The sequence below is a fragment of the Monopterus albus genome, unplaced genomic scaffold (assembly GCF_001952655.1).
Source record: "Monopterus albus unplaced genomic scaffold, M_albus_1.0 scaffold79.1, whole genome shotgun sequence".
Lineage (NCBI taxonomy): Eukaryota > Metazoa > Chordata > Actinopteri > Synbranchiformes > Synbranchidae > Monopterus > Monopterus albus.
The window spans coordinates 265,881-278,796 of NW_018127959.1; the positions used below are offsets into that span (position 1 = coordinate 265,881).

The window sequence follows — 12,916 nt, forward strand, 5'->3', positions numbered from 1 at the left end:
TATTTCAATAATGGCAGGTGTTTTCAAAATTTTTTTTTTTGTTTTTGGTCATCTCGCTGGGTAAACTGCAAACTCAAAACTTTTTATCTCCTGTATTTCTCTGGTCATGTCGTCGAGTCTCTTATTTGTCTCCATAAGCAGTTGCACAAAACCTTTGAAGTTGTCTTGTTGTTGGCTCAACAGTGCCGTGTACATCTGCTTCTGCTGACTCAACATCTCTGTTACTTGCGCCGCTGAAATATAATCCTCTTCTGCTTCAACATCCTCGTTCGCTTCTGATTTATTAGCTCTTTTCCCTCTTGGAGGCATTTTAATAGTTGTAGAATTTGTTCAAAGACTTGAAAATGTAGAAAATGTGAAAAATCGTAGAACAGACAAGAGGAGCAGTAAAGACGTCTGCTCTCGCTTGCAACCTTGTTCATTAAATAACTTGCAGAAGGATCTAACACCAGACAAATTTATATTTATTGTAGAATCTAAGAACATCATTTGTAGGGCTGCCACTGTGGCCAGGTTTCCCTTGAAAAAGAGATCTTGATCTCAGTGGGACTTCCCGCTAAAATATAGGTTAAAATAATAATAATAATAATAATAATAATAAAGCTCTTCAACATTTGTTGTCACATTTACACGGGTTATCAATAAGTGTGCACTAAGAAGCAATAAGAAGCACTATGAGAAACAGACCAGTGTGTGTGACTTGTGTGTTTGCATTAGCTCCATAACCACTAACACTTAGAATGTACAGTATAAAGTAGTTTACACTTCACTGTCCTGAAAAAGGAGTGTCTCAGTCAAAGTGCCAGCTCCACTGAATGAATGCATGCTATTTTAATTCTCCATTATGAATTAAAGTGCTATCGGTACAAGGACAGCCACAGGTACTGATCTGTGGGAAGGTTTGGTCTCTTTAATGATGGACCACATGGACCATGCTTGGATTTATTGTTACATTAGCACAGCTGACCATCTGTTTCCTCTGTCCAGTAATATCAGAACAGTGCCTTCTAACCTCTGGTGAAGGACTCGCTTTGTTATTGTCATTAAAGGTAGAAGTCATCTGAACAAGTAGCTGCGAGTGCTTAAATTCATCCATCCAGCTGGTTTTATGATTGTTGGGTTTGAAAATAATTTAGAAATAAATGTGGTAATTACTGTTCAGTCTACGGATGTGATGTTGTTGGACAAACAAGCTGTGACCACAACATGACCAAGACCGAGTGAAGAATAAAAGCATTAATTCATAAAATGTAATGGGCTTTTTGAGTCATTTTGGAGTGATATTAAGCATTTAGCCTTGAAACAAACAGGAGGGACACAAACAGGTGTCTTTATACTGCAAGCATGACAAAAGATCATTGCTACTGTGGGTCTGTAGTGACTCCTGAAAATGAGGTTTTCTAAAATATACCCTGCATTGTACAGTCAGGATATTGTGTATCTAAGTTGATGACCACCTGGCAGTTTTCAACCTTTATGATTAAGACCTGTTCTCTTAGAAATAGACAATGATTTTTAACTACCAGTCAAAGGTTTAGACACACTCTCCCTTTAAATTGAATGAGAAAGTGTGTCCAAACTTTTGACTGGAGTGTAAATCCAAGTACAGCTAGTTAATGAAAAAACATTGATAAACACACTGTGTTAACCTGATAAACACTACAAGTAAGAAAAGAGAGAAACCACAGAGTTGAGCCATAATTCTCAGTGGTTTTATCACTATGTGCACTCCCTGTCTTGGTGTCGTATTTCATCGTATTTTAACATGTATTGAGCCTCTGTATATACTATATGTGTAATTATGAATTCATAATGTAGACATGGCTGGCACAGAACAAAAATGACAACAAATGGGGAAAATGTGTCCTTTAGCAACGAGTGTGATCCATCATTCATTCTGCAGGGCGCAGCCTCTGCTCTCATTTCCTGCTTTTAATTGCTTTTTAAGAGTGAATATGATAAAAGATGGGAGTTTGTTTTGATTGGGGCAAAGCTCCTTGAAGCGTTGCATCCCACAGGACATTAAAAGCTCCTCCATCCCCACCTGCTCTCTCTTATGCCTGCAGCTTCACCCTCAGCATCAGTCAATGTGATAAAGGCCCCTTGTTAGGGAAGAAAGCAATTTTCAAACTTCAGCTGTGCTGTGACAGACTACTGAAGAGAGGACTCTCTGCAGTGATCAGATCTGGTCTGGAGCTAAAGACCTTTGCCCTTTTACTGTGAATTATTCATTTTGTTCACTGTTAATTGTTATGAAAGTATCAGCGGTGCAGTTTGTGTAACGACCAGACGTTTGACCTGTGGAAACAGCCTCAGCTGAGTGTATGCATTGTGAAAGAACTCACTTGTCAAGAAATGCACAGAGAACGATCACCATCACTGCAGTTCTGCTCAGCACACATCTGTAAATGCTACAGCTAAATATCGTGATTGGTCATATCATCATGTGCTAATGCAACATTTACATTTTCTAAATATTAGAGCTGCTTCGAACAATGATTAACTGGCTGCTGTGTGTGTAATGTAGACAGACCCGCTGAGAGGTACTTCCCTACTTCGCAGTTCACCTCAGCCCTGTTTTAGCATCTGTCAGCTGCTGTAATTATTTTGGTTTTACAACCTGTAAATCGTCATTTGGTTCCAGATTACCACTCTCATCAGCCTTGATCCCATCTAGAGCAGGAAGCTGTTTTCAGTGAAAAAAACTCTGATAACATTTATCAGCTAAATCGCTATTTCGCCCCTGATGTTGATGAAGACCAAAACAAAACTAAAGGAATAATCAGTGTTGTATATTGACTATCGGTGACTGAGGCATCACTCAGTCCCAGCAATCAGTGCCAAGTCCTGGCATGTTGCCATATATCAGTCTGTGCAGCTCTGTACACTGATAAGTAAACACACCCACACAGTATAAGCCGTGAGTTTCGCTCTGAGTACTGACACACCATGAAGCTACACAGCCACCCTCTCAGCCATCTGCAGGATTGACTCTCAGGTGGCTCGGTGAGTGCAGACTGTCACTTGCAGGAAGGCTTGCCTTTAGCTATGTTGGCTGCCAAGAGGCCACAGGGCTCTGGAGTTCATTGCTAAACTATGCAGCTGTCACTCAGTGCAGAGTATATGCTGGGATACAGGGGGGCTGGAGAGGAGAAATGGTGAGGCACATTCATCGACCTGCCCAGAGAGCTTCAACAAATCCTCCTAGAGGTTTATTTTATATCTGATAGTAAAAGGGTTTGAAAGTGGCCACCCAAGCAGCGTAAACAGTCCTACAGGGAGTTGGAATCTGTAGTCTGACATAATAAATAAGCCCCATCGATCTGCGAGAGGTGACATGGGTGGCAATTGGGCTGTCACGCAGCTCATGAGTTATGACCCTGTTCTGGCAGACTGGTGAAAAGTGGCTGATGAGAACAGGTAAGACAATACAAAAACAAAATATTTATGAATCCTTTCAAGGAAAAAGAAATCCCAACATTCTTGTAGTGACTGAGAAAAATAGTTTGAAACACAAGTGTCTCTGGTATCCATTTACTTTACTATTAGCCACAGAGGCATTGCTGTCTTGTGAATTGTTTTGATGCACAACTGAAGGCGATGGACTTCCCATATAAACATTACTGGTCCATTTACTGACCATAATTGCAGTTCATCATTTGCTGATCTTTCCATTTCTTCATGTTCAATTCAATTTCAATTCAGTTTTATTTGTATAGTGCCAAATCACAACAGTCGTCGTAAACTGACAGTTCTTTGCAGCTGTGGATCAAGAGGTAGAACAGGTCATCTCCTAAAAAGAAAGTTGGTGGTTTAATTCCCAGCTTCTCCAGTCCACACATGTCCTTGAGAAAGACACTGAACTCTCAGTTGCTCCCACTTGGCTGTTTTTTCAGTGTCATGACTTCACTTTTAAAGCATATGTGAAATAATTGTTTTGTTTTTCCATATCTGTGTAAAGAAGCGTGTGAGAGGTGTTTGGCACATGGGTCAAAGTTCCAACCATATTCAGACAATCAGAGAAAATTATCAAATGTACTTGTTGGAGCAGGACTGGGCTGCATGAACATGTTGTTTATTAGCAGGCAACTGCACTGTACCTAAAATAATTGAATAATTATGCAGTACTTTTAAAACCTCTTCTACAATCCACTCCAGCCTGAAGGTAGATGTAAGATTCACACACACACCAAAGGCTCAGATGATGTAGGTGATGACCTATTCAAGCATTATTTGGCGTCCTTCAGCTCTTTAAGTCATTCTGTGTATTGTCTGATGGTCTGCAATGGTAACACAGGTGAAGGCACGGGATTATCACTGCACACATCTTGAATATAAAAAGCAAGGATAACAAAGACACTCCCTGCTTTCGCATTTTTCTCAAGTTTCTGAGCACCCCTTTATTTCACATCTCTTCAGCCTCGGTGAGCACTTCCATCACAAGTGGCCTGCAAAAGTCACAGGTCGCAGGCCAAAGGCTGAAGGCAGGAGAACAGAATTAATATGCATTTCACAAATGCTGGCGCACAGTGACTAAAGCAATTAACCTTCTGTCCTGGATGTGATGTGTGGGAAACTTAACAAGGCTATTCTCTGCCTTTAATTACTCTCCACAGTCACAGAGCCCAGCCAGGATTAAAAGTTGCCTCAGGAGTGCAGCCAAAGTTAGCCATGTTTACATACACACACAACCAATTTGGTTATTAATTATATATGGTTTAATAATCTCATATAACCAGGGGTTTAGTTTACTTTTACATGTTTTTCAAATGTGCCAACCTCTCTGAGTTTGTGCCCCAGCCTGGCCACCCCGTCCAAAATTTTCTGGATCCGCCCCTGCATAAAACCAGAGCAGTGAATTGAAAGACACTAAAACGTTCCATCGAGCTGAGGGGAACTGCAGACATGGGTGATCATTCTCTGTTGGACTGTCAAAATCAATTACCCAGCTCACCTTGCACATAGTAAATTAATCAGTTTTTTATATACAAATATTGATTAGTGCAGCTTTCAATTATTGAATTGATCTGCTAAAATGACTGTAACAGTGTCAAAGCTGATGTTGTACCCATTAACAAGAGAGTCACTCACTGACTGACAAAGGTTTGCTAGAATTCTACATTGGGTCTTCATCCTTCTTGCCCTCTTCCTATTAATAAGGATCCTCTTCACTGTAAATTCTCCTATCATCTTTCTTTGTCCTCTTTTTTCTCCTCCTCATCACATCGTAGTCACCTTCACCATCCTCAGCCTTGACCATCACAGCCATCATCATCAGCACCACCATCATCATTATGTCACCATTCTCACTGATGTGAATATGTGTTTATAAGTACATCCATACAGCAGGACAAAAATCATTTTGTTCTATCAGGCAGTTAAGCTGCCCAGCAACTCTGACTGACAAATAAAACCCAGTTTTCACACTTTTTGTAATGCAGCTGATCCCTCCTGCAGCTATCTGAGGTCATCAGAGCACAAAACACATTCAGTCAGTTTGATTCACACATTATCCGATACCAACTACATAATGACTGGGTCAGTATGGATGACAACTGAATCAGAGCACAACTGGAAACAGTGACACGGATATGCCTGAGAAAACGGAAAATAATGGTTGTTCATTCAGCATTTTGTACGTCAATGAGAAGCAGCCTTTTGTGTTAGGTTAGATGAGTTTATATGTCAGTATCTTACTAAGAGAAAATTAGTAAAGAATAGTTTACCTTCTACAGGCTGCCAGGCTGATTAAATGTCCCAGTGATTCTCGGTGTAGCTGATACATGGCTGTCCTGGGGATTTTAGCTTAGTCATGCTCACAGTGCTAAGGTCTTAACAATGTGAAACATAGATTTTGTCAAGGTAAAAATCATCTTCCAGAGCTGAACCTTCCAAAATTAAAAGACTTGAGATCGGTTTATTTGCAAACAAGCAAACTTATGTAAGCAGTAGTTACTTCACTATTTCTTTTAGTTCAAGAACACGCCCTAAACAAAAGCCATGTGTGTGTCAGTATGTTGGTAATCAATCATTTGAAACAGCCTGAAGTTGTGTTTATCACCTCCACGTTTGACACAGAGTCCAGGTGTTGGTTTCGCTGCTGGTACAAACAGCTGAAGAAGCTGTCTGACATGTTCAAATATACTGGGTAACAACCATACGAACATCATAAACAGTGCCGGAAAAAATACTGTGCACTAAAATTTCTGTAACCACCTTTCAAAGATTTCTGCACTTATATGGACACTTAGATCCCAAAAGGCATTGAAACTCAGCTAGTACACACACAATACAGATGCAATCAGAGCTCTAAAATCATTTCTTTGATCTGACTCAGTAGGGGGAACAAGTTGCTTTTCTAACATACTAAAGTCACCACCTACCAAGAAAAATGATGGTCTGCTTCCTGGCTGTCTTGACCTTTGAACTTTCATGCTTGGGTGCTCCGCTGATCCCTCCATCCAAGGAACTCAAAGGTTTCTGCAGGACCACGATCATAGCTCGGCACATGAAGGCCACACAGACCAGCACGATAATGTAGATTATGAAAGCCACAAAGATGCTGACTCTGAACATCACCCAGTGCTCCTTCAGATTGGTGCAGAAAGTCAGATTCTGAACAGGTGTATCTGCTAGGGCGGGAATGTGACCCTGGGTTCCTGTTGCAATCAGCAGTGGCAGGGCCACGAGCACGGACACCAGCCAGGCAAAAGAAATGAGGACAGAAGTACGTTTTCCACCCAAAGCTTTGAAGTGAAATGGATGGCAGATAGCCACATAGCGCTCATAGCTAAGTGTTGCCACATTGAGGATGGTAGCGTAGCTGCAAGCCTCAAATAGGAAATTGTAGATCTTACAGGAAGCATTGCCAGATGCAGACGTGAAAGGGAACCAGATAGCACTGTAGAGCTCTACTGGCATGCCGATGAGAAGCACCAGCAGGTCGGAGCATGCCAGGCTAACCATGTGGTCGGTCACATTCTTCTGCAGATAGCCATTTTGCTTCAGCACTTGGGTCACTCTGATAGTGACTGAATTACCCACGATACCAGTCACTAGGATGAGGCTGTACAGAACTGTCAGGAAGATTTTAACAGAGTAGTTGGGTTCAAGTTCACTCCAGTCTTTCTCATCTGCTATTTCCATTTCCTCACTCATGGTTACAAGGTGGCGAGCTTGGATTTTCCCGGTATTGATTTTGTCCTTTATCTTATCAGTTCTGCCGGGTGCAGTCGCTGTGATTAGAGCCAAAATCCAGAGGTGAAAAGTCTACCAAGATAATGGCTTATGCTCAAGACTTTTCTTTCTTCATGGAGAATCCACAGTAGCAAATGTCTCTGTAACCGTGACTTGTCTGTACTTAGTTACGTTCCAAATTCTTAACACTAAAGTCCACTGGCTCTAAGCCTAGTCCCTTCCTGGTCCAAATTGTAACGTTTCCGATGGTCATCTGGGATTCCCAAGAGTCCTCAGAGGTCCTAAAGCAGAGACGTGGTTTCAGTTCAGTCTGAGCAAACTATTAGCCAACATACAACTCCCACAGATCTGCTCCTCCCTCCTATGAGAACAGGCAGGTTTTCCTACCACAGTTAAACATTAAACACTACCACGGGCAGCTTGAGTGCTGAGTACTGGTTTCATCTGTTATCATCAATGCTTCCCTTTCACAGAAACACTGCTTTACCTGAAGTTGAGACTGGAAACACATTTATACAGTTGTAACTCACAAACTGATAAGAAAAAAACAGGAAAAACATTCCTGATTTTGACAAAATAAATCAGATGAAGTGCGATTTACAACTAGCAGCTTTGTTTGGAGATACTGTTAAAGCTAAAAATGGAGATGTAACAGAAAGATCCTAAAAGTGACATTCACCCTGAAGATGCCTGTGCACATGGGAAATGTAGGCAGTGACCAGCGAAGGCATGTATGGGCAAGGTATCTTATTCTTTCTTCTCTTCTTTTTAAGGCAGGCAACTTGAAATGTTCAAACAAAAACAAGACTGAAATAAGCCAGGCCTAGCTGAGTAGGGGAGGTGAACATTTCTGTGGTTGATAAAACGACACAGTTAGAGCTCTAAGAGACTGATTCCAGTATATTTAGATAATGAATGGTTCATGTTAGGGATTTTCCCTTTAAACATTGAGGAGAACACTGACTGCATTAATTCTAACAACAGCCGTTTGTCATTCTTAGAAAAAAAAAGACCCCGTTCTTCAAACTAATCCAGGCAGACAAACAAGAAATTATGTTGACAGCTTGAAGCTGATTAGATAAACGCTTTGAGTGCTCTTTCTCTGTGATTGTACATTGTGAGAAACTGCCAATTAAACCTTCATGCATGGCATCACATTGTGAACTAGATATTAACTGTACAAAGTGAAGAAAATAAAATTAAGTGTGATTGTTCATTATGATACTGATGCCTCTTAATTTGTCTCCAGGTCCATTTGAATTATCTGCTATTGTGTTCAGATGTATGAGACAGTGTGATATACCTCAGTACTGATATGGTGATATGTAAGAGATGAACCCACAGCTGTTAGATGTTCAAGGATGTAAGTCATAAAATGATTCACAAACATGAAACGGGCTTAACTAATGCCTCATTATTTACATTATAAAATGAGTCATGCACTGCAGGGATAAAGCAGACTTTTTGTGTGGACGCAGATTCAGTACACACAATTAATATAGGCTGATTTTATTTAGAATAAACCTACAACTTTGCCTCTAAAATCTATTTTCATAATGTGTTGAAGCCTCTACACACCAGTACTCCCACTGCTGAGATCTTCTCAGTTTTATCCAACCAAACTGGCCTATTCAGTTTTACTATCATGACAAAAACGATCAAGGCAAACACAACTGGCCAAGATGGAAACAGAGCAGTGAACAGCATCCTGTTTGTGGTCAGACAATGTGGACAACGTCTCCTCCCAGCAGCCCACAGCTTTAGATTCTGAACCAGAAACTCAGCAGAGAGGACATCTGAATCAGGCTGAGCTTGAAAATCCATTCCTTGATCTAGACTGTGTAGATTCATGACTGGATTAAATAAAACCCATAAAATCACACTTGATATTAAGGTTGTGTCCCGGTGTCTGGGCTCTTTGGGGCAGTGTTCACTCAGTGGTACAGACTGTTCACTTGGTGTTCAAAAGCAGAGACATCCTGTCACTTAATATGAAAGAATCGCCTGTTTTCTGGAAATACTATGAACAGCTGATGGAGATCAGCATCACGTGGCCTGTACCTTTAATAAACGGGGTTTCCGCCCCTTGTTGTTATGTAACATGCGGCGTACCGGTGAACACAACAAACAGCCTGATTATCGTGGTGGGATAGGAGGTGGGTCAATGGGTGGTCCTTTAGACCAATTATCCAATGATCAATCAGGGCCGCGTGGAGTGGGCGGGGCCATACACCTTTTTGAACTGTGAGAGCTGACAGGTGCAGTTGTTTGCTGAGTCCACCAGGCATCTCCTAAGTTTCTGTGTCAGTCGCTGTAATCTCGGTCCAAACGTTGGGTTTTGATTCAGATACCTTGGTTTGGTGCCAGGAAGTTAGCAAACAATATTCAGAGGCAAAACCAAACTGAGGGAAGGCGTTTAGAAATTGTATTCAACTTGTTGTGCTGCAGAAAAATGGAGCTCGGAGTGTTTGGTAAGGCCCAGAGCTTTTATTTAAGAAAAACGGTTTGTATTAATGGTTATTTAACTCATTATCGTTTGCTTTCTCCTGCTACAGGTGTGTGAGCCGAAATACACACAAGAGGTCTGTTTGTAGCAGCTCGGCTGCATTGAGGAAGTGGATGTCCAGTTTATGTGGTTCAGAGAAAAGTTTATTTATTTAAAGAAAGCTGGAAAAACAACAAGAAGACACTGGGTCGAACCGGTCTGTCAAAATAAATTATTAATTCTATCAGTTCCTTAAAACTCAAATTTAATAATTCTTTCATGCAATTTTTACATTTGATACTTTAATTCTAATTTAATAATCAATTTTAATTCAAAGGGGCTTTATTGGCATGGATGTTTTAACAATGTTGCTAAAATTACAATTTGTTTATAGGTACTTAATTATTTGTAAAGTTTAAAATATATATATCATTTTTAAGTGCGTGTCTGTCATTCACAGTCCCCATGTTGTGGTATATTGATAGATAGGGCATCAAGAAAAGCTTTTCCTAGGAGGAGGAAAGGCTTTTCTTGATGTTACTCGGTGTTAAGGGCCTTTGTTACTTCTCTGGTTCTCCATAATTTTTATTTGAGGTCTAATTCTTTGAATTTTGACACTACAGAGTAAAAAAAATAAAAAATCAAAATAAATGTTTTGAGTCAAACTAATTTTATTTATTTTTCTCTTTTCAGGTAGATCTACGAACTGTAAGTCAATAATTTTTACTTTATTGTGGGTTCCCTTGTCAGACCACCCCCGCACCTGCGCTAGTTTATTCATTAAAGGGGTCTTGTTGTGTTCATTTTGCCACAAGTTTACTGTGACATCTGGAGTGTTTAGTTCAGGTGTTTTTGCCGGCCCTCCATGCCCAACTCTCTTTCCAACATGGCTGCTTTGCCATGACTATTTAGATTTTTATGTGTCATCAGACCGAAAGTGACCTTCTGTAAGTAGGTTTGTGTAATAGGCATAACTCTAGGTTGCTAGGCACATAAAACTTATAGGAGTTTCATCTCTCATGCGGTTGATCTCTATCACTCGCTCCCATGTCGCCCGTCCGTCGGTTTTACGTTAAGCATCAGGTCATTTCAGCATTGATCTACAAAAGGTTATGTGCCTTTTCCTTACTTCTCTAACCTGGTCGGCTCCCCACCCAGATGGCTGCCACACCACAACGATTTTATTTTTGTCCTGGATTTCCTCGGTCAACGTAGTGCATCCGTTTACAAAAGGTAATGTCGGATCTCTCGATCAAGCTTTCTTTCTCTCTTACTCTCTCTCTCAAACATGACCCATGCGTCATGACTATTTCTGGCTAATTTGCTTGAATGTGTTTTATTGCAATAACACTTTGATTTTCAGGAAATCAACAAAATTGTAAGTCTCATTTTTATTATTTTCCCTTGTCGCGGCAGCACCTGTCTGCCTCTGTCTCTATCTTCCATTTCCGATCTTTATTTTCATCTCTTGGTCCATGGAGGCGCCTGGTTTAGTGTTTGGTACATTTTGGATAGTTTCAAACTCAATTACACATTAGCTCAATGAATTTTTAAATAGGAACTGATATTACTAAAATCCTTAGAATCAAGAAATCAATTAAATACAGATGTTCCAAAATACTTTCCTTTAAATTGGCAATAAGATTGAAACAGCCTGATACAGATGGGCCATAATGACTGACCATGAGACTCGGACTCGACCTGACCTGACCCGATGAGACCCCCTCAGCTGTGGGAAGCACAGTCAACTACACACTTAACGCCAGCATCACCTTGGATGAGATGGCGGCAGCAGCTGAATGAACCTTTCCTCTGGAGTTGATTATGTGAAAATCTGGACTGAAACTTGGGATCCTCTGAAGAACCTCGCCAGTGAGGGGGCCCCCCCCCACCCCATCTATGTGTTTGTCCAGCAATCTTTCTGTTTGTCTGCACATCTACATTTGTCTTTTGTCTTTTTATGTTTGTCTGTCTCAGTTTCTGTCCATGCACACTTGTCTCCATCTTTTGTTTGCATGTTCTCGTCTGTCCATAAAAGTGAAGGAGCCATGAGCGTCTGATTAAAAAGGTAAAGCACTAAACTTTTAGACAGTCCTGTCCTTCAGTTCCTCCTACAGGTGTGTGACAGACACCACAACAAGCAGTGCTACATGGGAGGATGCTCATAAGGCGAGGAATGACAAGACACTGCTTCTTGTCTCTGTTCAACATGGTCGCCATGGCAACTTAGACTCCACCTGGATGATATGAGAAGCAAATACAGATGTACGAGTTTCGGTGACTAATCATCTGACGACCTCCATGATGTGGGACCGGTTTGCTGCTGTAGCACCTCCAGATACTTTCATAAAAGAAGTATTGAAGGGACTTGGCTTTCTCTCTCTCACACTGCTTATCTGTCCAACATGGCCGTCTATTCTGTGTTATTCGTGTCCTCTGCTTAGATATCCTTTTGATTTACAGCCACAATGTATGCTTGTATTTCCATATAGCGATTGTAGACTGTTAATCTTACCTGCATTTTAATAGTCCAGCACTGCTTTGGTTACTGGGGTAAACTCTGCCTGAGATCGGCCTGAGGCCGCCTGTTGCTCTGTGCTCACTTTATACTCTGACACATTAGATTAATTGTCTGTACCACTGTTTGGGACACTGACTTTCTCTAGTGCTCACTCAGCCCATAGATAATCTGTCACAATACATATAAAGTCTTTTAACAAAACCAGAATTAACATGGGTGTGGCTTTTGAACAATGGTGACAACTGAGAGAACAAAAGAGGGGTGGTGGATTTGTTAGATAAACTGGGCTCTTTTCCAAACATAAACATCACTTTGAATCTTTAACTTCCTAAAATCGACAGTAATCAGGCCGTGTGCATTGTGTTTTGGAGGATTGGCTTTAGAGAGAAGTCAGAACAAAAGGGTGGGATTTCTTTGGTTGTCTACTTTAAAATTCTAACGTCCTCTTGCTGTTTTTTTCCAGTAACTCGTAAGTACTATGTCTATCTGGCCAATGCTTATGAGTGTGATATCTCAGAAATGCCGAGAAAATTTATTCAAATATGGCACAAACGTCCACTTGGTTTTGGTGGTCACGGCACCCTCATGTTTGCCCCATTCCTGTAAATCTGGCTGGTTGGTGAGGGCATATGACTGCAAGGTGATAATTCTAGTTGATCTGATGATGGAGCAACATAAAAGTCCAAACTTCTATTCCTGTAGATGTTATTTCC

At 40.9% G+C, this 12,916-nt stretch overlaps 1 protein-coding gene and 1 long non-coding RNA gene across 2 annotated transcripts in view; one reads left to right on the plus strand and one right to left on the minus strand.

Annotated features, from left to right (window-relative positions):
- gpr39 (G protein-coupled receptor 39) overlaps positions 1–7,492 on the minus strand; it is a 26,477-nt gene extending 18,985 nt beyond the window's left edge. The window contains exon 1 of the mRNA XM_020606500.1: positions 6,384–7,492. Coding sequence (XP_020462156.1) covers positions 6,384–7,158 — 775 coding nt within the window. The 5' untranslated portion in view covers positions 7,159–7,492. The remainder of the gene's footprint in view (positions 1–6,383) is intronic.
- Positions 7,493–9,391: 1,899 nt separating this feature from the next.
- LOC109963784 (uncharacterized) lies at positions 9,392–10,395 on the plus strand. The gene is made up of 3 exons (XR_002275439.1): positions 9,392–9,668; positions 9,753–9,899; positions 10,376–10,395. It is a non-coding gene; the product is annotated as an uncharacterized LOC109963784 (long non-coding RNA).
- Positions 10,396–12,916: the final 2,521 nt, after the last annotated feature.